Genomic DNA, 21,513 nt, shown 5'->3' with positions numbered 1-21,513 from the left:
AAAAGAACTTGCAGATTCGTTATTTGTTCAGCTTATCCAACGGTATTTTCATGAAAAAAAAATTACAACAGCCAGAAAATGTACGAGTGGTCAAAGTGTTTATATAGGAACACGTCTTATAATATCAAATGTGCTTTTTAGAGTTCATAGAAGGGTACTCGTGCAATGCAGCGAGATAAATTTCGATATTAATGTTTAGTTTTATTCTTTGTCTCTATCGATGTAATACGATTTTATGTGGTTTTGAGAGAACGTTAATGTTTTTATTTTTGAATGAAATATAAATTTGAAGATAACATAAAAATTTGAAAAAAAATAAATCGACAGTAGTATCAAATTAACTATTTAATAGTTCTCGTTTTTTTTTTTTTTTTTTGTGTAATTTTTTTAATTCAATTTTCAATTTAGATTTAATAATAAACAAATTTATTTTTAGTTTAATAATATAATTTTTTATAAAGATAATAATTTAACATCCGGTTATAACTCAATGATTATCTTAATTATATTTTAGATTTTCTATATTTAAAATAGATGTTTATTCCATATTTGATTATATTTATCTGTAGTTAGTTACATAAATTTAAAAATGTAGCTTTAATAAAGTGTAATTATGCAAAATTACCTGTAATCTTGAATTTTAAGTAATATGCATCAATAAACAGCACTTTATACATAAAAAACGGGTTTTAAGAGTTTTTGTCAAATACTTTATAATATGATTTACACATACGTGTATATAAACATGGTCGTGTGTATATACTTAAACATGTTTTCTATGCAATTTAGACATGTTTTTATATCTAACGTCGGGCGTGCTTATACTTTATGTATGTATAGATTATACTTTCACACTTTAAAGTCAAAACATTGACTCAATATTACAATGAGTGATATGTATGAATTCATGGTAATTTCAACAAGAAATTAATTTAGAATATATTATTAAAAACGTAAATATTTGATTTGAAAAAAGAAAAAATAATTGGAAAATATAATAATGATTAAAAAAAGTACATTGATTTAGTCCAATTAATGAAAAATGACGTCACCAAGTATCAAAGGTACAGATTTAGTCTCAGGTTTATCAAGTATTTTCAATATTATAAAATATTAAATATATATTGTTTAATTGTAAATATTTAAATATATAATTCAAAAAATTATATAAAAGACAACTGATTATTATATTAAATTAAAAGGGTATTCGCACAATGCAACAAACTATATCTCGATTTTAATGTTTCGTTTTATTTATTTTTTGGAGATGTTATAATACGGTTTTTATGTGGTTTTGAGAAAAAGATAATGATTTTATTTTTGAATAAAATATATATTTGAAGATATTATAAAATTTTGAAAATAAATATATCAATATTGATATCAAATTAACTATTTAAAAGTTTATGTTTTTTGTGTAATTTCTTTAATTTAATTTAGTTTAAATTTAATAACGGGGTAATTTGTTTTTGATTTAATAATATAATTTTTTAATAAGGATAACAATTAAATATTCTAATTATATTTTAATTTTTTTATATTTAAAATAAAATATTTATCTTTTATTTGACTATTTTATCTGTAGTTAATTACATGAATTCAAACATGAAGCTTTAACCAGTTGTATTTACGCATAATTTATTTGTAATATTTAATCTTAAGTGATATGTATCAATGAATAGTACTTCATGCATAAAAATGATTTTTAAGTCTTTCTGTCAAATGATTTATAATATAATATAAATATATATTTTCATCGGTATAATGAAAATGCTTTTATAGATAACTAGAAGGATATTCCCGCGATGCAGTGAGATAAATCTCGATTTTAATGTTTAGTTTTTATTCTTTGTCTTTATCGACATAATACGATTTTATGTGGTTTTGAGAAAGCGTTGATATTTTTATTTTTGAATGAAATATAAATTTGAAGATATAATAAACTTGAAAAAACAAAATCAATATTAATATCAAATTAACTATTAAATAGTTTTTTTTTCCGTGTAACTTATTTAATTCAAATTTTTATTGTAATTTTTTAGAACTCAATATTATCTTAATTATATTTTAGATTTTTTATATTTAAAATAAATGTTTATCTTATATTTGATTATGTTTATCTGCAGTTCGTTACACAAATTTAAAAATAAAGCTTTAATAAGTTGTACTTATGCATAATTACTTGTAATCTTGAATTTTAAGTAATATACATCAATAAGCAGTACTTCATATATCAAAATTGTCTTTAAAAATTTTGTTAAATATTTTATAATATAATATATATATATATATATTGTTTATATATATATATATTTTTTTTCTTTATTTGCAAGAAATTATAATATTATTTGTTTTTGGCACAATCAAACAAATTTGGGACCCGCGTCTCTCTCTTTCAACCTCCTTTCCTTTTTCTTGTGAAAATGGAAAGAATTGGTCAACTATGTTTACCCCCTAAAGTATTGTAATAGTGCAAAAATTACCCTCAATAATACTCTTTTACTTTTTAAGAAACCAGTTATCTAAAATACACATTGAATTACTTAACGTTAACGCCATAACGAACATATAGTAAATTGTTAATACGTAAAATACTTTTGATCGCAATACTTTCGAATATGTTAAAACATCTAAACGGTTAAAACCAAGTTAACATGCTGAAAAACATTCGTGATCCACATTTTTGTTATCCACTCTTACATGGTATAGCTATTATAGGAGGGTCTGTTTGTTAGCAACTTAATTAACGTAATAGAACTTATAGCTTATTTGGTTGGTTATACAAGACTGTTTGATAGTGATTTAATGGTATAAACAGTAACTTATTCAGTAACTTTCTAAGTGAGAGCTTTATGCAGAAAATCAAGTTTTTTCCGAAACTTGTCCATTCCAATAGAAAAAGATGTTTATTCCATCTATGAAAAACCTCTCTAAAACAAAACCCTTCCTAACTCATACAGACGGATTAATGCACACATATATATCTTTATCCACACATGATTTAATGGAAAACCAACCAAACAACCTTAAATCTTGTTTGCATAATTTTGCAACTAAAAAATTAAAGGGTTGTCTAAAGAAGGTTTAATTTCATGATCGGTTGCATATTTTTGTAACTTATTTCATGCAAATTATGAGAAATACTATTTTTCTGTTTCAATTAGTTGTAGTCTGTAAAAGTATTTTGTATACTTTTTTTTGATTAACCTGGATATCCAATGGCGACCACCTATTTCGTAGATAACCTTGAGTCACCGTATTTGAATCTCCGTGGCCACAAGAGGATTATTGTTCTTTCTTGGATTTGAATCTGAGACCTCCTGGTACTTTTGACCTTTGGAGCCAAGCTCAAACCAATCAAGCACCACCCTTGTGATTTACTTTGTATACTTTATGGTTTACATAACATGTTTTATTTTGTTTTTTGAAAAAAGAGTTATTCGATCTTCGATCATATCTCAATTTCGATTTTCAGTTTTTACAGAATTCTACAGAACAAAAAGAGGGAGTAAAGGGTAATTTAGTAAATTATAGTGGAGTTGACTGTAGTTCATATATAGAAATATAATACTAACCCTTGGACCTCTTTCTTTCACACCGTTAACTCTCAAAGGAAAAAAAAATGGGGGTTAAATAATAAATTACTCTCTCTCTTCCTCAAACCCCTTCTTTCTCTATCCTCTTTCTTGTTCTGCTTCATTTCTTCAGCGTCTCTTCGGTAACTGACACTTCTCTGTAAGAAAGCTGTAAATTTCCCGCCGGTTTCCGGCAGTTTTCCCCTTCGGTATGTCTTCTTTACACGCTATAACGTTTGTACTTTAAAGGAGTTTGATTTGAGCTTTTTTATGTTGTGACGAATTTGAGATAAATATAGAGATAGGAGGTAAAATACCCACCATTTGTTTGTTGAATCAGTTATTGTTTTAGGGTTCTTCTGAAATTGAGGTTGTTTTTATAAGTCTACTGTATTTCATTAAGTTTGATTTTGCCTTCAGGTGAATTGCAACAAAATTTGTTCGTTTTTATACACCCTTTTTGGTGTTTGTTTGTGGGTTGGTGTGGAATTTTGCTAATTTTGATTGTTGATGATGGAGATTTTTCATGGGGTTTGTAGCTGGTGATATTTGGCGTGGGTGTGTATAAAAACTAATACTTTTGATGGTATTGCTTATTGTTGTTATTCCCTGGATGTCTGTTTGTGTTTAGATGATGGATTTGAGAATCAGATCTATCTTAATGTTGAGTTGGGTTATTGGTGGTCTTGGAGGGCATAGGTTAGATGGACATGGAGGAGCTCAAATCTGAATTTTGATCCCTCTTTTGGTCATTAGCAACCATGCTAGGAAATGTATTAGATATGAAATCTTGTTAAATCCAGTTGAGATCATGTTTTTCCTGTTTGATGGATTTTATGATCAATATTGCCATTAAAGTTGAACCAGAATCCCTGGATTTTATACGCTTATTTAGGTGTGTGCTTTCTTGAAGTAATCATTGACGATGAAAGCATTTGATATTGAAGTTGGATTATTAATAATGGGCAGCAATCAAATGGAATTGGATTATTACCGGCTGTTTGGTTGGTTTTCCATTAAGTCCGGTATAGATAAAGTTGTCTGTGTGGATTAATCTATCTATATAGATTGGGCAGATTTTTGTTTGGAAGAGTTTTTATAGATAGAAGTAGCAAGTTTTTTATTCGGAGACACAAGTTTGGAAAAAACTTGGCTTTCTACATAAAGCTTCCTCTAGAAGCTTACTGAATAAGCCACCTTCTATATCATAAAGCCCCTACCAAATAGTCATGTATAGCTGACTGAATAAGCTGTGAGTCTCATTAAGCTCATTAAGATGCTAACAAATGTGCCATTAGTTAAGATATGCTGAAGGCTTTGAAATGGTTGGCCACACGAGCTTCTGATAAACTAATTTTAGAAAAAGAAGATTTAGTTAAATCAACCATCATATGGGGGAGGTGGAAGCGTTAACTGTTTTCTTTCTCTTGTTATGCTTAACTGAAACCCTAGGTTAAATGAAGTCAAGATAATGAACTAAATCAAACCAAACGAACCCACTATATCATATCCCATACAGAGGTAGGGTGTGGGGTATGTAGACCTTTCCTCTACCCTAAAAGGGTATATAGAAATGAAGTCAGGACAATGCAAGATGCAAAACATTTATATTTCATCATTTGTGGCAACACCAGTTCATGTGCTTGCATCTTAGCTCATCTATTCCATTGTAATTGTGTAGCTCATATACATAAGGTAAATCTCCCCTTATGCATTTTGCCTCATTTAACATGATCTTTATTTAACGCTTCAGGCCTATAACCATATAAAGGGGATTGAAACACTAGTCAACTTTACAATCGATTAGACATCACCGTATTTTACATCTATAAAAATAATTAGGAGTCCCCTCTTGATTTCGATCACTTTGAACTAGTAATTTTTTGATAAAAATTGAGACAAATGTTTGCATTTTTTAGCACCAAATATGAGAGTATGGTACGTTCTTTTGTAGTCCAATTTTAGTTATCATTTTTTTCTTCACAAGCCGAAAATGTTCTTTTATCAATTTTGAAGGACATTAACTATTGAAACTCAAAAATGAACTCTACTTCTTGGGCCAAAATGAGTACCAAACTTTTTAGTTATTCATCTTTTTCCCGTACCGATTCTTAGCATATGGATTTAAGAAATGGGAATATCAATGAGATGCCCAAGCCCCATAGATGGAACATCAGAAGATGCAACATCTCGGCGGATGCATCATCGTAGTGCCCAAGCCCCATAGATGGAACATCAGAAGATGCAACATCTCGGCGGATGCATCATCGTGCAACAAACGTCCGAGACTAATTAACCTTTTGAAATAATGGAAACATTACCGTCATATCCCATCTTCCAGACTTCACCAAATTTATAGGTGAATGCTCCTTTTTGATCAAAGGATGGTAATGGGATGGCATGGCCTTTAAATATAATCTCTTATGAGATGGGTTTGTGGTGTGTATCAATCGGGATAGAGCTCGAATAGGGTTCAAGAAATACCGAAATACCCAATTAGTAAAGAAGGCGAGGATGGGCTTTGTTTAAAATCACGTACATGCCTCATTTATGCTCAAATAACCTATAATTTTAAGTACACACAAATATAATGATCATGCAAGCATGTATATTGGTTAGTATGTTTTGTAAGGATAACACTAAGAAAGTGGAATTTGGTTTTTAAATGGGATAAAGCTATGTATTTATATGTTTTACCAATCTTAGGGTGTAGGTGAGTTTGGCCAATTTGTTAAAATGATGAACAATATATTCCATGCACTAATAAATCATGAATAATCTACTAGCATGTGATAGATGGTAGATAGATTACGGTTATCTATTATGAACTAGAAGGTTTAAATGTATAGCTTTTGTAACTGGTTTAAGAGGAACTTTTAAGAACTATTGTTTCAATAAGTATAATCTTCATAGAAGATTTAATAGACGGTCAAATATCTTAAGTTATTTGGAAGAATCAGATTTTTGCTGAGCCATAATCAAAGTATCTATGCTTTGCCCAAAGGCATAAAATGGTTAATTGGGGACCATCTCAAGGACATCCCTCTATTCCCTTTTTTTTGGATAGAATTGGAATTTTTTTCCTATATCCGGCTAATGGAAATTTATTTATTTATCATCATTTTGTCAAGTCATCGAGCAATATGGATATCTTGAAACAACACATAAAATGAATCTTCTTTTTCTACCAAATGCTTTAATCTTGTTTCTCAACTTGAATGATTAGACACAACATAGAATATGAACCCCTAAATGAATTTGATGCCGAATTCCTTACATCCATGGAAATCATGTGTTTCTTATCATGTTAATAATCAGGAAAATTCTACCTATAGGGATATAGGAAAGGGAAGAAATCATATATGTCTAAAGATTAAATCTATCAAGGTTATCCTGTGGGATGTCAAATACCAATAGGTAAAGTATAAGCTTAGTCTTGGCTCTGCTCATATAGGCATAGCTTTTATAGGCTTGTATGAGTTGAACCTTGGTTCGTTTGGGTTAGCATAAAGTCAAAATTAAACCTTTAAAAGAGAATCACCGATAAATCATACCCACAAAATTTACAACTCTTGAAGAGGCTATGCGTAGTGGATTGAATCAATATAAATTACTCTGTGGCTTGCACGAGCTAAGCTTAGGGTTGCCAAGCTACCTCGAGCTTTACTAGGCTTGAGCTTGGTTGAGATTGGCTTGGGCTTTGACTTTCCTTGGATTTTTGAGAAAGCTCATGAACTGACTTGTATGGTGTACACTCACCTCTATGGCTCTTATTCATATCAATTAATAGTTTCTTTTTCATGTTGAGAAGTAAATACCGTTATTAATGATGGGCATGCCTCTTTATTTAAAAATTGATATAAGGCCTTGCACAATTTTATAGTATGCTATTATTGTGTCATCTATAATATATAGATTTTTCTCTTCACCTTTCATTTGTTCCATGAAGAAAATGGCTTTCCATATTTTATTTATGCTTTGTTTTATCTTTTATCTTATGTTCACCGTGTCATTTGCGTGTTAGCATACACTTATATGTTACTATGCTACATGCCTCCTTGTTTTTTGCTTTCGTTTTGCAAGCCAATGGTTTTTATGGAAATAACCTTTCTACCATCATTGTAAGATCCCACATCGGTTGGGAGGGGAACTAAGGTTGCCTTATAAGGGATTGGATGCCTCCTCTATCAAACACGTTTTAAAACCGTGAGTCCAGTTGTGGACAAAACGGTCAATATCTGGCATGGTTGGTCTGGGATGTACAAATGGTATCAGAGCCGGGCACCGAACTGGTGTGCTAGCGAGGACGCTGGGCTCCCAAGGGGGGTGGATTGTAAGATCCCACATAGGTTGGGGAGGGGAACAAAGGTTGCTTTATAAGGGACTGGATACCTCCTCTATTGGACGTGTTTTAGAACCGTGAATCCAGGTGTGTACAAAGCGGACAATATCTGGTACGGTTGGCGTTGGATGTTACAATTTGGGGTAGAGGCAAGGTCTGCGTACATCCTACCGCCAGACCCCCTTCAGCGTGGGTTATACCGGGTTGGTTTGGTTTTATTTTTTGCTTTTCTACTATATACGGAACTATGGTCTTATAGTAAGAGAAGCAACAACGTCAACAACAAGCTTTTATCCCAAATTAGCAAGAGAAATGCAAAAAAGTGATGAACTGAAAAACCACACATTTCTAGCTTTACTTTTAGTCGGTGATGATTTCTTTGAGTTGATAAAGTGGTTTGAATTATGAATTGTATCTCTATGTGTAATTGATGGTCATCTTCTTGAATTTAATATATGGTTCTTAAATGCAGTTTACGGTGCAACGGTCATTTGATTTATTGCTATTTATTTCATGATTACGAAAGCAGCGGCAGAAGTTTACCTATTTAGCCATGTTGATGTTTGGCGATATTTTCAAAGGGAATTATTACCAATTCTCATTTGTGACCTAGAATTTGCGGAACCAAATCTGCTTTCAATTGAAATGTGATATTCAACCCAAGCACAATTTATACAGTTTCAGGAAGCGATTTGTAGTCTCTACTAATCAATTCCACAAAATCATGTCTCCGTGGTGGAGTAAATCTTCATCTAAAGAAGTAAAGAAGAAACCAAATAGGGGAAGTATCTTTGGGTCGATTCAAAGGAAGCTGAAGAGCCCATCGGAAGGGAAACAAAACTCATCTCGAAGGCGTAGTGAAATCGCTTCTGAAAAGGGATCTCATTCTCGTGCTGGTTCTCGATCCCCTTCTCCATCCACGCCAGTTGCTAGATCCCACAGTTTTGCTGAAAGACCTCATGCCCATCCGCTCCCACTTCCTGGAAACTTTTCCGGTATTCGGTCTGCCGATTCAGGAAAAAGGACATCAAGAAAGCCTGGAATTGCCAAAGGATCCTCGCCCTTATTGCTTTTGCCGCTTCCTAAACCTAGACATCCCCAAAATGCACAAGGTCATGCGGATGCAGAAGGCGATTTGGCAACTGATTCTGCTTTTACAGATAGTTCAAGTGATAGCGATGATCCCTCAGATTCACGGCTTCTAAGCCCTCAGGCATCCGACTATGAAAACGGGAACAAAACTTCTACAAATAGTCCTTCCAGGTGAGTTTTAGATTTATGTTAGATTTTCGCCCAAATTTGTACTGATTTTGCTAATTGTAGATTGAAGATGATATATAGGGGTCAGGTTAGGGGAAAACCGCAAAAAAATGGAAAACTGAACAACACCCTAGTAACCATTCATTTGGAAGGTATGCACATGTGCATACAAGTAATTTGTAAGCAATTTGTCCGGTATGCACATGTGCATTACATGCATAAAAACCAAAAACCAACTTCAATTACTTGTATGTACATGTGCATACCGTCCAGAATCCAGATGAATGGTTACCAGAGTGTTCCTCAGTTTTTCATTTTTGGGGGTTTTCCTCTGAACCTTCCTCTATTTGTCATATTGGCTAAAGTTAGAGCAAGATTTTGCATCAGTGTAGCCTATCTTTCATTTGTCTAACGATCGTACATTTACCCTCTTTGAAGTGCAAATTACAAGATCCAAAATCATATTATAACCCAAAAGAAAAGGGAGAAATTGAAGCCAGCAAACACGTTCTTGAACAACCAGACGGTTCCAGTGTCACCAAAGCGAAGACCTTTAAGTCGTCATATGGCAAAACTACAGATTCCTCAATCGGGTGCTTTTTTTAGTGCTCCAGACAGCTCCATGTCCAGTCCCTCTAGAAGTCCAATGAGGGTATTTGGCCCTGAACCGACTCTGACCTCTGGTTTCTGGGCTGGAAGGCCTTGTGCTTATGCTGACGCTGGTTTTCTTGGGTCTGGTCACTGCTCTAGTCCAGGGTCAGGTCACAACTCGAGCCATAATTCAGTTGGAGGAGACATGTCGGCTCAATTGTTCTGGCAGCCTAGCAGATGTAGCCCTGAATGCTCACCCATACCTAGTCCAAGGATGACTAGCCCTGGTCCTAGCTCGAGAATACAAAGTGGGTCTGTCACCCCGTCACATCCAAGATTTGGCGGGTCAAACACGGACTTATCTGCAAACTGGCCAGATGATGCAGTTAACGGGAAACAACAAAGCCACCGACTACCCCTTCCTCCACTAACCATCTCAAATGTTGGTCCTTATTCACCCTCGTATTCAACGGGCACTACTCCAACGGTTCCAAGAAGCCCAGGCAGAGCAGATTTTTTGGTAAACCATGGTTCACGCTGGAAGAAGGGACGGTTGCTTGGTAGGGGCACATTTGGACATGTTTATCTTGGTTTCAACAGGTTGGCAAATTTCTGCTGCTTTCCGTTATTTGGCATATATAATAATTACTTTTTCAATGATAAATAAGTCTTTAGGGTCATGTTCAGGGGAAAACCATAAAAAAAATGAAAAACTGAGGAACACGGACACCATGGTAGCCGTTCATCTGGACAATATGCAGATGTGCATACAAGTAATATATAAGCAATTTGTCTGGTATGCACATATGCATAACATGTAGACGTGCATAAAAACCAAGAAACAATAACAATTACTTGTATGCACATGCGCATACCTTCCAGATGAATGGTTACCAGAGTGTTCCTCAATTTATCATTTTTTAGGGGTTTTCCCCTGAACCTCTGTCTAAGTTTTTAAGACATCCATTTCTCATAATCTGACTCGCTGTATTGCAGTGAGAGTGGGGAAATGTGTGCAATGAAGGAGGTGACACTATTCATGGATGATGCAAAGTCGAAGGAAAGTGCCCAACAGCTGGGGCAAGTAAGTCTTTTCACCAACCTTTTAATTATTTGCCGTACCTCTTTGTGAAAAAACAATCTTTATCTCGTAGAAACTCATACGGGTCCTTGATATTTGGCAGGAAGTTGCACTATTAAGTCGTTTGCGACATCCAAACATTGTGCAATATTATGGATCTGAGACAGTAAGAAAATCATTTAGAGCTATTCTTTCCTATAATAGATGCACCCTGATCTTCTTCTTTGTTTATATTTTTTCAATTATCATTGATAATAATTTAAAGATTTGTCTTTACTTGATGTTAAGATCCCTCTTTGGTGTAAGGGCATTTGTGGGTTGTAAACATTCTCTCTCTCTCTTTGTACAAACTTACCAGGTGGAGGACAAACTCTATATTTACTTGGAGTATGTTTCGGGTGGTTCCATTCATAAGCTTCTTCAGGAGTATGGCCAGTTGGGTGAAATCGCAATCCGAAGTTACACTCATCAAATTTTGTCAGGACTTGCGTATTTGCATGCCAAAAATACAGTCCATAGGTGAGTTTAATTTGGTCACTGTTTGCTCATTATTATTCCACTGCTAGCAATATCACTGATTGTTTATTATGTTTTCTTAGGGACATTAAAGGAGCAAATATACTGGTTGACCCTAATGGACGTGTAAAATTGGCCGATTTTGGGATGGCAAAACATGTAAGACACACACACACACATATATATATAGAGAGGGAGTTTCAGGGGAAAACCCTCGAAGAAAATGAAAAACTGAGGAACACCCCTGATAACCGTTCATCTGTACGGTATATCCACATGTGGATATAAGTAATTGAAAATGTTTCCTGGTTTCTATGTACGTATGCATGTTATGTGCATGTGCATACTGGAAAAATTACTTCTATGCACATGTGCATACCATACAGATGAACAGTTACTAGAGTGTTTCTCAGTTTTTCAATTTTTTGCGGTTTTCCTCTGAACATGACCCTATATATAGAGGCCACTTCAAATACCAACCGCCTAAATCTTACAAACTGTAGAAACCAATCTCAACAGTCCGTGCAAATTATCAAATCAACAGCAACGATGTGGATTAAATCGATTCCGAAATTTACTTTTAACCTTATCTGCGACTGCAACTGATTTGGTAACTGTCTAAAAATTTCAAAATACACAAAATCAAGAGCCGAGATTGGTTTGTACGGTGTGTAACATTCTTATAGTTTGTATTTAATTTGTCCTCTCTCTCTGTATATATAATGTGGTCAATAGCATCTTAGAGTAGCCATCTATCTTTTCATCGTTTGATGTGATTGCCTTTCACAGATTTCAGGCCCGTCATGCCCGCTATCCTTCAAGGGAAGTCCATACTGGATGGCACCCGAGGTCAGCATACCTGCCAAACTCGTTTTTCTTGCTCTTTTCATTCATCAAAATATTCCACAACTAGCAACCTTTGATTAAATTCTTTCAGGTTATCAACAACAATTCAAATGGTTGCAATCTTGCTGTGGATATATGGAGTCTTGGATGCACCGTACTAGAAATGGCTACAACTAAACCGCCATGGAGTCAGTACGAAGGGGTTAGTAGTTTTACAATAGCTTAAATTTAAAAACATTTCGGTTTTTTCTTTTCACCAAACAAATTATTAGAAAATATTATAAAACCACACCAGACCTTACTATTTCTTTTCTTGTTTTATGTGTCCATCAAAGGTTGCTGCTTTATTTAAGGTTGGAAACAGCAAAGAACTTCCGGCAATCCCTGACCATCTTTCAGATGATGGCAAAGATTTTATCTTGCAATGCTTGCAGAGAACCCCATCACGCCGCCCTAGTGCCGCCCAGCTTCTTGACCACCCTTTTGTTAAAAATATAGTTTCATCTGAAAGATTGATACCAAACCCTGTCCCCATTACAAATATGGTGAGATCTCTGGTACGTTCTTCGCCTTACTTTTTGGGAAAAATCTTTTCTTTGGAGATCTTGTGGAACGATGTTATACCTTTTTGGATCGATTATCTGTTATAGGGTATTGGGCATACTTCTGAAGGAGTTTCTGTTCTTCCCTCTAGAAGTCCAAAATCTAGTTCCGGATTCAGGTCCGTCTTTCTGTCCAAAATCTTGTTTTTCGTTGATACATATGCTAGAGTAAATTTATGATTTTTCTAAGATTAATCCCGGCAAATTGTGACTGCAAGGAATAAGCCCTGATAAACTCAGTGGCCACAATTGTTGTGTACACCTGGAATATAACCCTGGGGTTATGGGATTTAATTTTTAAAATTTCTTGTGATCTGCAGCGATGGTAATATGCCTCGGAATATATCATGCCCAGCTTCCCACATGGGTAGCCCTCTTTTGCATCCAAGATGTGGTCAAACCATGAATGGAAAACTATCCCCATCTCCTATATCGAGCCCACGAACCATCTCTGGTTCATCCACACCTCTAACCGGACCCGTTGGAACCGTTCCCTTTTATCACCACCAAGTTCAGGTTCAGGTCCAGAAACAGCCAGGTCCATACAGCCATGAATTGACTTCAAGATCTCCCAATAGATCTTTCGGTAACATCCAAGAACCAAAAGCTGATATGTTTCGAGCAATGCCTCAAGGGTCTCCCTTCTTTCAAGAAATAGTTCCTCAATCAGACAATGATTTTCTAGGGAACCAAAAAGAAACATATGGCGGGGGAAAGTCTGTGTTAGCTGATCGAGTTTTCCAACAGCTTCTGAGAGATCATCATCATGTGAAGCAAAATCCAGCCATTGATCTCAAGCCCGCTTCTCCAGTTGTGAATCGAAGAGAATGGAGTTGATCTGATCTGACTAAAAGAACATATTATGAATAATATCTATATACTTATATATATATATATATAAAAGATCTCTTTTGGAAGCTGAAATGGAAGGAGGGATGCTATTAACTATAGGTACAGAGTAATTTTCGCATTAAAAGTTAAAGAAAGTTATCAAGATTTAGAATCTGATAGACGGCGGTTTGCTTGCAGTTATGCAGATGGATAGCTTCTAAACCTCCAGCATTTAACAGGCGGGATGGATGTTCGCGTACAGGAAGAAGGTTAGAGATAATTTTGTTGAAAAGCAGGTTGTGTAGATGGTTTAAAAACTAAAGTAGAGTAGAGTAGTAAGGAATGAAATACTAGTTATCAACCATCTTTTCTTTTGTGCACAACAAGCTTAATCAATCAGCTTCAGTTCTTTTTGGTCATGTTATTGTTACTCTTACTTTCTCTCCATCTCTTTACCATGTTTGGGCTGAACCAGGGCTCGGCGTTGGCCCGATATTGGTCTCTTTGTAAAAGCCCGGTGCTGATCTTTGAAACCAGGCCCAGAACCTGGCCTTTGAAATCTAGGACCTGGGCTTGGTGGTTCCAACTAGAGATGCACGAAAAAACCATGCCCAAAAGCCTTGGCATAATAAGAGGTTGTTTGGTTGTTTTTTCATCGATTCTTGTATGGATAAAGCTGTCTGTGTGGATTAACGTGTCTATATGGTTTTGGAAAGTTTTTATTTGGAAGAGTTTTTTCATAGATGGAAGGTGTTTTTAATTGGGATGGATAGGTTTGGAAAAAGCTTGCTTTCTGCATAAAGCTCCTCTAAAAGCTTACTGAATAAGCTACATTTTGTATCATTAAGTCATCAAACAATATTGTGTAGTTGACCAAATAAACTGTGAGTCTATCATGCTCATTAAGCTGCTAACCAATAGGCCGTAAGCCTGATCATGCAAAGTATTTTTTTTTCCAAAACCTGGCCTTTAATAGCCCAACCGGTCCCATTTTTACATCCAAAGCTTGGATCTTTTTCTTACTAAAAACGGGTTCGAAGGTTTGGACTCAAACGCAAAAAAGTCTGGACCTTGTGCATTTCTACTTCTCCAGTTCCTGCTCGAAAAAAACTCGGGTCTTCTTCAGGCCCAACCAAGGTTTGGGTGTGAAATATAGGCCTGATCGTGTTTTTTAGACCATACTTTTGAGGTTTGGGCTTGCTAAACTCGGGGTTTTTGTTTAGTAGGGTTTGGGTTAGAGCTTTTTTATGCATCTTTAATCCCAATAATGCCGATATAATGTTTATAAATTTTATTCAAAGTGAACATATACAAATATCGTAAATATTACACGAAAAAATAAATGAAAAAAATGCAACCAACACGAAGCTTTTGTAATACCAGTTCCGGAAATAGGATTAGGTATAAACCCTGAACCTGAAAACGATTGTGCTTGGGGCTATTTGTTTGGTTTTCCATTAAATATTATATGTATAAAGATGTTCATGGATGGAAGTAACAAGTTTTTAATTTAGGAGGGACAAATTTGGAAAAAACTTGGCTTTTTGCATAAAGCTCCCTTCCAAAAAGCTTACTGAATAAGTCACTCTCTGCATCATTAAGTCACTACCAAACAGTCATGTGTTAGCTGACGAAATAAGTTGTAATTGTTATTAAACTCATTAAGCTACTACCAACAAAACAGACCCTAAACTACAATTTTGTTCGGTTATGGCTTAATCGAACAACCATGAGCTTATTCAAACAACCAAGGGTAGGGTTTATGGCTTAATAAAAAATAGTTGGTTCAGAGCAATGTTCTAAAAAAGCGCCATGGCGCGTTATAGCACCGAGGCGCGACCTTACCGCCACGTTAACCCCCCTGGCGTGAATATAAGGCATGAAGCTTGTTATGGCGCGTTTATGGATTTGCCGCTTTAAGGTACCCCATATATATATATATATACATATATATATATATATATATATATATATTGTATATACATTTGCCGTCTTAAGCCACGCCACGGTCTCGCTGTAACTCGTAAGTTTTAAAGTTTTACCTCGCCCCCACACCTCATGTCATTTAGAACCTTGGTTCAAAGTTATTTCATCTGTATACCAACAATAAATACATCTGATTCAATCTTTTCATAACAAATACACATAAAATAACAACAATTATATGAAGATATGCCAATCTGATCATGGAGCCACCATGCCCAGGCTAAAATCCCGCAGTTTCTTCCCCAATTCCGAATCTTTAGAAACAGAACTCGGTCTGCCTATGTTACTATCTACGAAATACTCCCCGCTAACCCCTTTCACTTGTGGGTGCAACGCCACATAGCACGTAGTTGCCGCCCCCTGAACAAAATCATTAAGCTCTTCGGTTCAGAAAAAAAAAAAAACTGAGTAATTGTATCGGAGAATTATCGAAAACTCACAACTGTTCCAACTCCTAACCTGTGGAATAGTTTTCAAGAAGTATTTGCCCACCCAATCAACCACCCCTGGTTCAATTACATCAAAAACCCATTATAGAATGGACATTCGTTTGACAGTAGAGATCGAAAAGTTCTGATTTTTACCTTCGAGAATGCTGTGGTGACGTAAAAGATTGGTTGCAATTGCACCAGGATGCAGCGAGTTTGCTGTTAACTCCACCTTTTCTTCCTGGGTTTTCAAAGGTTACGTAAATATCATAAGAACTGAACTTAAACTCTTCCTAAAGTTCAACATTTTGATGAATATTATAGATTTTATACATTAATACCTTAAAACGCCTCGTTAGCTCATTAGCATGCAGTACGTTGGCCAGCTTCGACTGTCCATACGCGTATATGGAGCTATAACTGAATCATAGAACGATATAGACAAGTTCATATATATAGATATATATTTATATATATTCACTTGGGATCATGTGAGACCGATATGTTTTCATGAGAAACACAACACCTTTACAGAAAAGCACGGTAAAGGTAGACCTTCACAACGTTTTTGATATGAATGCTAGATGTTTTTTATACCTTCAGAGTCTTTTACTGTGAAAATTCAGTGTAATTTTTGTGGTCTCACGAAAAACCGACCCGTCTTACGAGAATCCAACCCATATAGATATAGAGAGAAACCCCCAAAAAATGAAAAATGAGGAATACCCTGGTAACCATTCATCTGCACGATATGCACATGTGCATACAAATATTTGAAGTTGTTGCTTGGTTTCCATACAAGTGTGTAGTATACCGGACAAATTACTCGTATTCACCTGTGCATACTGTATAGATGAATGGTTACCACGATGCTCCTCAGTTTTTCTTTTTGGTTTTTTCCTGAACCTAACCCTATATATGTAAACAGATATAGATGTACACTGAATGATGTGTACACAATGAACTTGCCTACCTTGATTCATCATTTATTTTGTCAAAGTTAATTCCTCCTTTATATGTAATTCGATGACCCTCAGATGATACGATAACTATTCTTCCTTCTTTTTTGCTTTCCCGCGATGTATTCTTCATGGTGTCGAGTAAAAGATTCGTCAAAAGAAAATGACCTGATAAAAAACCACACATTTGACGTTTCAATCATCATATGTGTATCTTAAAGCGACAGGCTGACCCAATAACCTCCAAATCAACTTAAAACCAAGGTGAAAGTTATTGATAGCCTACAACTTTGAGCTTATAAGGAGCTCATAAATCAAATAATAATCCATGTGGAATGGGTTATTACAGTATGTTTTCATATGTTATAGTCGTCATATACCTAAATGATTCGTTGCAAACTGTAGTTCAATCTTGTCTTTTGAAAGCGTGAACGGAGGAGCCATCACCCCTGCATTGTTACTTTTGACAACACAAACCAACAATCTTACTTGTAGTTTTCAACACATATATACATATAGAGGGTCACAAAAAAATGAAAAACTGATGAACACCCTAGTTTCTTGAATACAAGTAATTGAAGTTGTTTCTTGGTTTCTATGCACGTGGTCATGTTATGCACATGTGAATACCAGAAAAATTCCTTACAAATTACTTGTATGCACATGTGCATACAATCCGGAGGAATGGTTATCAAGGTGTTCTTCAGTTTTTTATTTTTTTGTGGTCTCCCCTAAACCTGACCCTATATATATAGAGAGATTTACATGAGAATGTTTAAAGGAAGGCCGGAGGAACGATACTCTGCAGCAAATTTCCTTACAGATGCCAGCGAGTTGAGATCTAACTCCATCACATCGACTTTAGCATCGGGTGTTTCTGTAAGTATAGTTTCTTTAACTTTTCCACCGGTTTCTATATTTCTTACGGCCATAACCACATGTACACCATGCAACGCAAGGACCCGTGCTGTCTCTGACCCGATACCGCTTGAAGCTCCTAAATGCATACACAAGTTTCATGTTAGAGACCAAAAGGTCTTTGGGCTAGGGGTATGTGAGTCCTTAGCCTCCTAGGAGGTCAAGGGTTCAAACCTCACCAAAGGTGAGGGTGTGTGAGTTTATTTGTTCTATTTGCCATATATAAATATTATATACTTCCAAAAAAAAGTTTCATGTCAGAGTTCTACATCAACAAGACTCCACAAATTTCTCATTAGTAGTATCTTGAAACTTCCATTTTCTACTATGGACTCTTTTGGAGAATAATCTTAACGGTGTTCCATAACTCTCACATGGTATCATAGCAAATCAGGTTCGACTCCAACAACCATGCTAAGGGATTGTTTGTTAACATCTTAATGAGCTTAATGGAACTCACAACTTATTCGGTTAGATATGTATGACTGTTCGGTAGAGGCTTAATGACATAGAAAGTGGCTTATTCCTGTAAGTTCCTAGGGGAGCTTTATGCAGTTAGTCAAGTTTTTTCCAAATCTGCCTTTCCCAATTAAGAACACGCTCATTCCATCTATAAAAAAACCTCAAAAGTAAAAACCTTCTTAATCTACATAGACAAATTAATCTACACAATCAACTTTATCCATACAAGACTTAATGAAAAATCAACCAAACAACCCCTATAGGCCTTTTTGTTAGCAGCTTAAAGAGCTTAATCGGACTCACTGCTATACACGACTGTTTGGTAGTGACTTAGGGACCATTTACCGAACGCTTATCCAGGTAAATGCATATCAAGTCATATTACCGTACCGAATCAATACGGCAAGGATCAAAAATCTTACCCGGTAAGAGCGAAGGCAAGGACCGAGAGTCTTACTTGTTAAGTGACGGCGATGACTCTTATCACAGTCAGCACTTACGGGATTAATTGTTGCATACGATTACTATTTTGATGGAATAAAAAGTAAGTAGTTGATAGTATTAAATTTTGCCAGTAAGCACTTACCTGGATAAGCATTTGTAAACGAAAGTGACTTATTCAGTAAGTTTACATTGGGGAGTTTTACGTAAAAAACCAAGTTTTTTCCAAACCTGCCCTCCAAATAAAAAAAAGTGATCTTCAGTCTATGAAAAAACTCACCCAAATAAAAACCTTTTTGATCTATACAACATATTAATCCAACCAAACAAAGAGCTTTAAGACTTGATGGAAAACCATCCCTTCAGCCCCTACTAGAATTAGCAAATCCCAGATGCATATTGGTAAAATAACATCAAGAATCCAAGATCATCAAGTATTTGCGATCAAAGATCAAGAAATCAACCCCAGTCTTTCACTACCCACATGCCACACATTATTCTAGTGAAAATTTCTAGAACTTTCGTGGTTCTTACTCAAATATGTGCGATGAACCATACCCTTAAAAGTCCAGAACAGATGTCAAAGATCAAACGGTTGAAGACAGAAAGTGAAAAGAATCAAGAACCCTAATGAGCAAACAGAGTTGAAGATGAAAGATTTCACCTGTAACAAGGGCGGTGAGACCAGTACCATCGATTCCTTTAGTAACATCTTCTGCTGTTGAAGAAGCTCCAAACCCAGATTCCCCCTTCCTTCCAAATATCCACATTTTTTGGGGTTAAGAAAACTAGGTAGATTATGCAGGATCTTGATTGGTATTATCATCAACTTCATTGTGCAATAACTCAAATATTGGAATCCATCGTCATCAGAGCATCTACAAAGATTCTAGAAAGTGATTTTTGAGCATTTCACAGTTTCTTCAAAAAAAAAAAAATTAAAGAAATTTTAGTTTACCTAGTTTGTTAAAAATTGTAGTTTTAATCTGTAATTTATTATTATTTTTGTTCTTAAAAATTATAAACTAATGTCATTTTAATGTATGGTTTATAATTGTAGTTTTAAAACTATGAACAAAAATATCAATAAACAACGAATAATAAGAATAAAAAAGTGGTAATTTCTAAACCGTCGTTCCGAATTATTAACAAACCACAGGATGTCGTAATTTACTCAAAAATTTATGTGGGTTTATAAACAAACGTGGCTATTAGATCAATCATTGCAAGTTTAAGGATGAAGTTTTCCATATTGAAAAGTTGGGGATTAAAATTGACAAGAAGAGCATACTCTAGGGACCAAAGTTAACTATTCACATTTCACAAATATCCTGTCAATGCGACGATGGCGGCTTTTGGTAAATGGAGTGTAACGAATCAAGTTCGAATGTAAACACTAATGCACTTAGGCACGGCCATACATAACATAGAAATCACACTTGAGGATCAACCGGTAGTGGGCGAGGGGATTGMTTTTTCCTTGAACAGTTCTTTCAAAAAACGAATCGATCTGATTGATGAGTCATAAGAAGACAATTCATGATTCAGATGCTTAATAATAAGAAGGAATAATCAAATTGAATTTAGCGATTTACCTGGGTGGTCAATTTATGGGCCAATAAAGAAAGAAGTTTATCTTCGAAACCCATTGGAAGGGGTAGTGCACGAGAAAAAAAATCATGCAGAAATGATCGACTCTTTGGACGCCCCGAAATACTAGGGGTGAGCATAGGCGGGTATCCGCTCTTTTTGATAGGAACCGGAACCGGAACCGGCGGTTCTTGAGATATTGAAACCGGAACCGGTTAGAGCGGTTCTTGAATTTTTGAAACCGGGAACCGGTTCCGGTTCCGGGTACCCGCTTCCTAAAATATTAAAATTTTGTTATTTAGAAATAAAAAATAAAACATTGTCAAAACACTAAATTAAATAAACAAGAATACAAATTATACGGAATAATGGTTACAAATATTGTTTAACGATTATAAACCATAATAGACTAATAGAAAATGTTCAAAGTTTAACGATTACATACTATAATTGTAAATGTTCAAAACTTAACGATTACATACTATGAAGTGTAATTTAGTAGAACTAGAAAGTTGATGAAGAATGAAGATGACCACGTCCTTTGAAGATATAACATAATATACATTTGGTATTAAAAAAAATTAATTATTTTTTTATTGAAAAACACTGGGTACCCGCCGGTTCCGGGTACCCGGTCCCGGAACCGGTCCTGGCAGGTACCCGGCGGGTAACGGTTCCGAAAAATTGAGAACCAGAACCGGAACCGTTCTCAATCGGTTCCGTATTTTAGGAACCGGAACCACTCATATCGGTTCAGGTTCCGGAACCGGCGGTTCCAAGGCGGTTCCGGTTCTGCAAACGGGTACCTGGTTCCGCTGCTCACCCCTGGTTCCATACATGAAGGGTATGTTCGATTAGAAAAAAATTGTACTATATTTAACAGATTCTTTAAAATAAAAAAATTAAAAGTCATGTCATTTATATTGTTTCAACAGATTATCTATAATGTTTTCTAAAGTAAGGAAGACATGAAAAAAAATTCTAAGTTTAGAAAATTCTCTAAAACTTGATGTAAGAGAGAGAAATGATTATTTTATTCAATTTCACCAATCAAATTGAATTATTATTATTTTATATGAAGTTTT

General features: G+C 35.2%; 2 protein-coding genes across 5 annotated transcripts; one reads left to right on the top strand and one right to left on the bottom strand.

Annotated features, from left to right (window-relative positions):
- The first annotated feature begins 3,653 nt into the window (after positions 1 to 3,653).
- LOC112528112 (mitogen-activated protein kinase kinase kinase YODA-like) lies at positions 3,654 to 14,063 on the top strand. 3 transcript variants are annotated; one of them, XM_025139040.1, is made up of 13 exons: positions 3,654 to 3,784; positions 8,390 to 9,180; positions 9,616 to 10,368; positions 10,765 to 10,852; positions 10,953 to 11,015; positions 11,208 to 11,368; positions 11,449 to 11,524; positions 12,155 to 12,214; positions 12,303 to 12,413; positions 12,547 to 12,768; positions 12,862 to 12,932; positions 13,134 to 13,764; positions 13,843 to 14,063. In XM_025139040.1, exons 2-12 carry the CDS (start codon positions 8,642 to 8,644, stop codon positions 13,648 to 13,650), a joined length of 2,661 nt encoding a protein of 886 aa, XP_024994808.1. In that variant the 5' UTR covers positions 3,654 to 3,784; positions 8,390 to 8,641; the 3' UTR covers positions 13,651 to 13,764; positions 13,843 to 14,063. The 3 variants fall into 3 exon arrangements, with proteins under 3 accessions (XP_024994808.1, XP_024994809.1, XP_024994810.1); XM_025139042.1 differs by having other exon boundaries at positions 3,744 to 3,784; positions 8,596 to 9,180; XM_025139041.1 differs by lacking the exon at positions 13,134 to 13,764.
- Positions 14,064 to 15,708: 1,645 nt separating this feature from the next.
- LOC112527317 (short-chain dehydrogenase TIC 32, chloroplastic-like) lies at positions 15,709 to 19,693 on the bottom strand. 2 transcript variants are annotated; one of them, XM_025137897.1, is made up of 8 exons: positions 19,503 to 19,693; positions 17,783 to 18,014; positions 17,398 to 17,477; positions 17,032 to 17,185; positions 16,400 to 16,478; positions 16,215 to 16,299; positions 16,090 to 16,136; positions 15,709 to 15,990 (listed from the first exon to the last, which is right to left on the bottom strand). In XM_025137897.1, the coding sequence occupies exons 1-8, from the start codon at positions 19,606 to 19,608 to the stop codon at positions 15,829 to 15,831; spliced, it is 945 nt and encodes a 314-aa protein (XP_024993665.1). In that variant the 5' UTR covers positions 19,609 to 19,693; the 3' UTR covers positions 15,709 to 15,828. The 2 variants fall into 2 exon arrangements, with proteins under 2 accessions (XP_024993665.1, XP_024993666.1); XM_025137898.1 differs by lacking the exon at positions 16,090 to 16,136 and having other exon boundaries at positions 15,875 to 15,990.
- Between the last annotated feature and the right edge of the window lie 1,820 nt (positions 19,694 to 21,513).

Source organism: Cynara cardunculus, assembly GCF_001531365.2.
Source record: "Cynara cardunculus var. scolymus isolate 2C chromosome LG 15, CcrdV1, whole genome shotgun sequence".
NCBI classification, from domain to species: Eukaryota; Viridiplantae; Streptophyta; class Magnoliopsida; order Asterales; family Asteraceae; genus Cynara; species Cynara cardunculus.
This window is presented reverse-complemented; position numbering and strand designations above follow the sequence as displayed.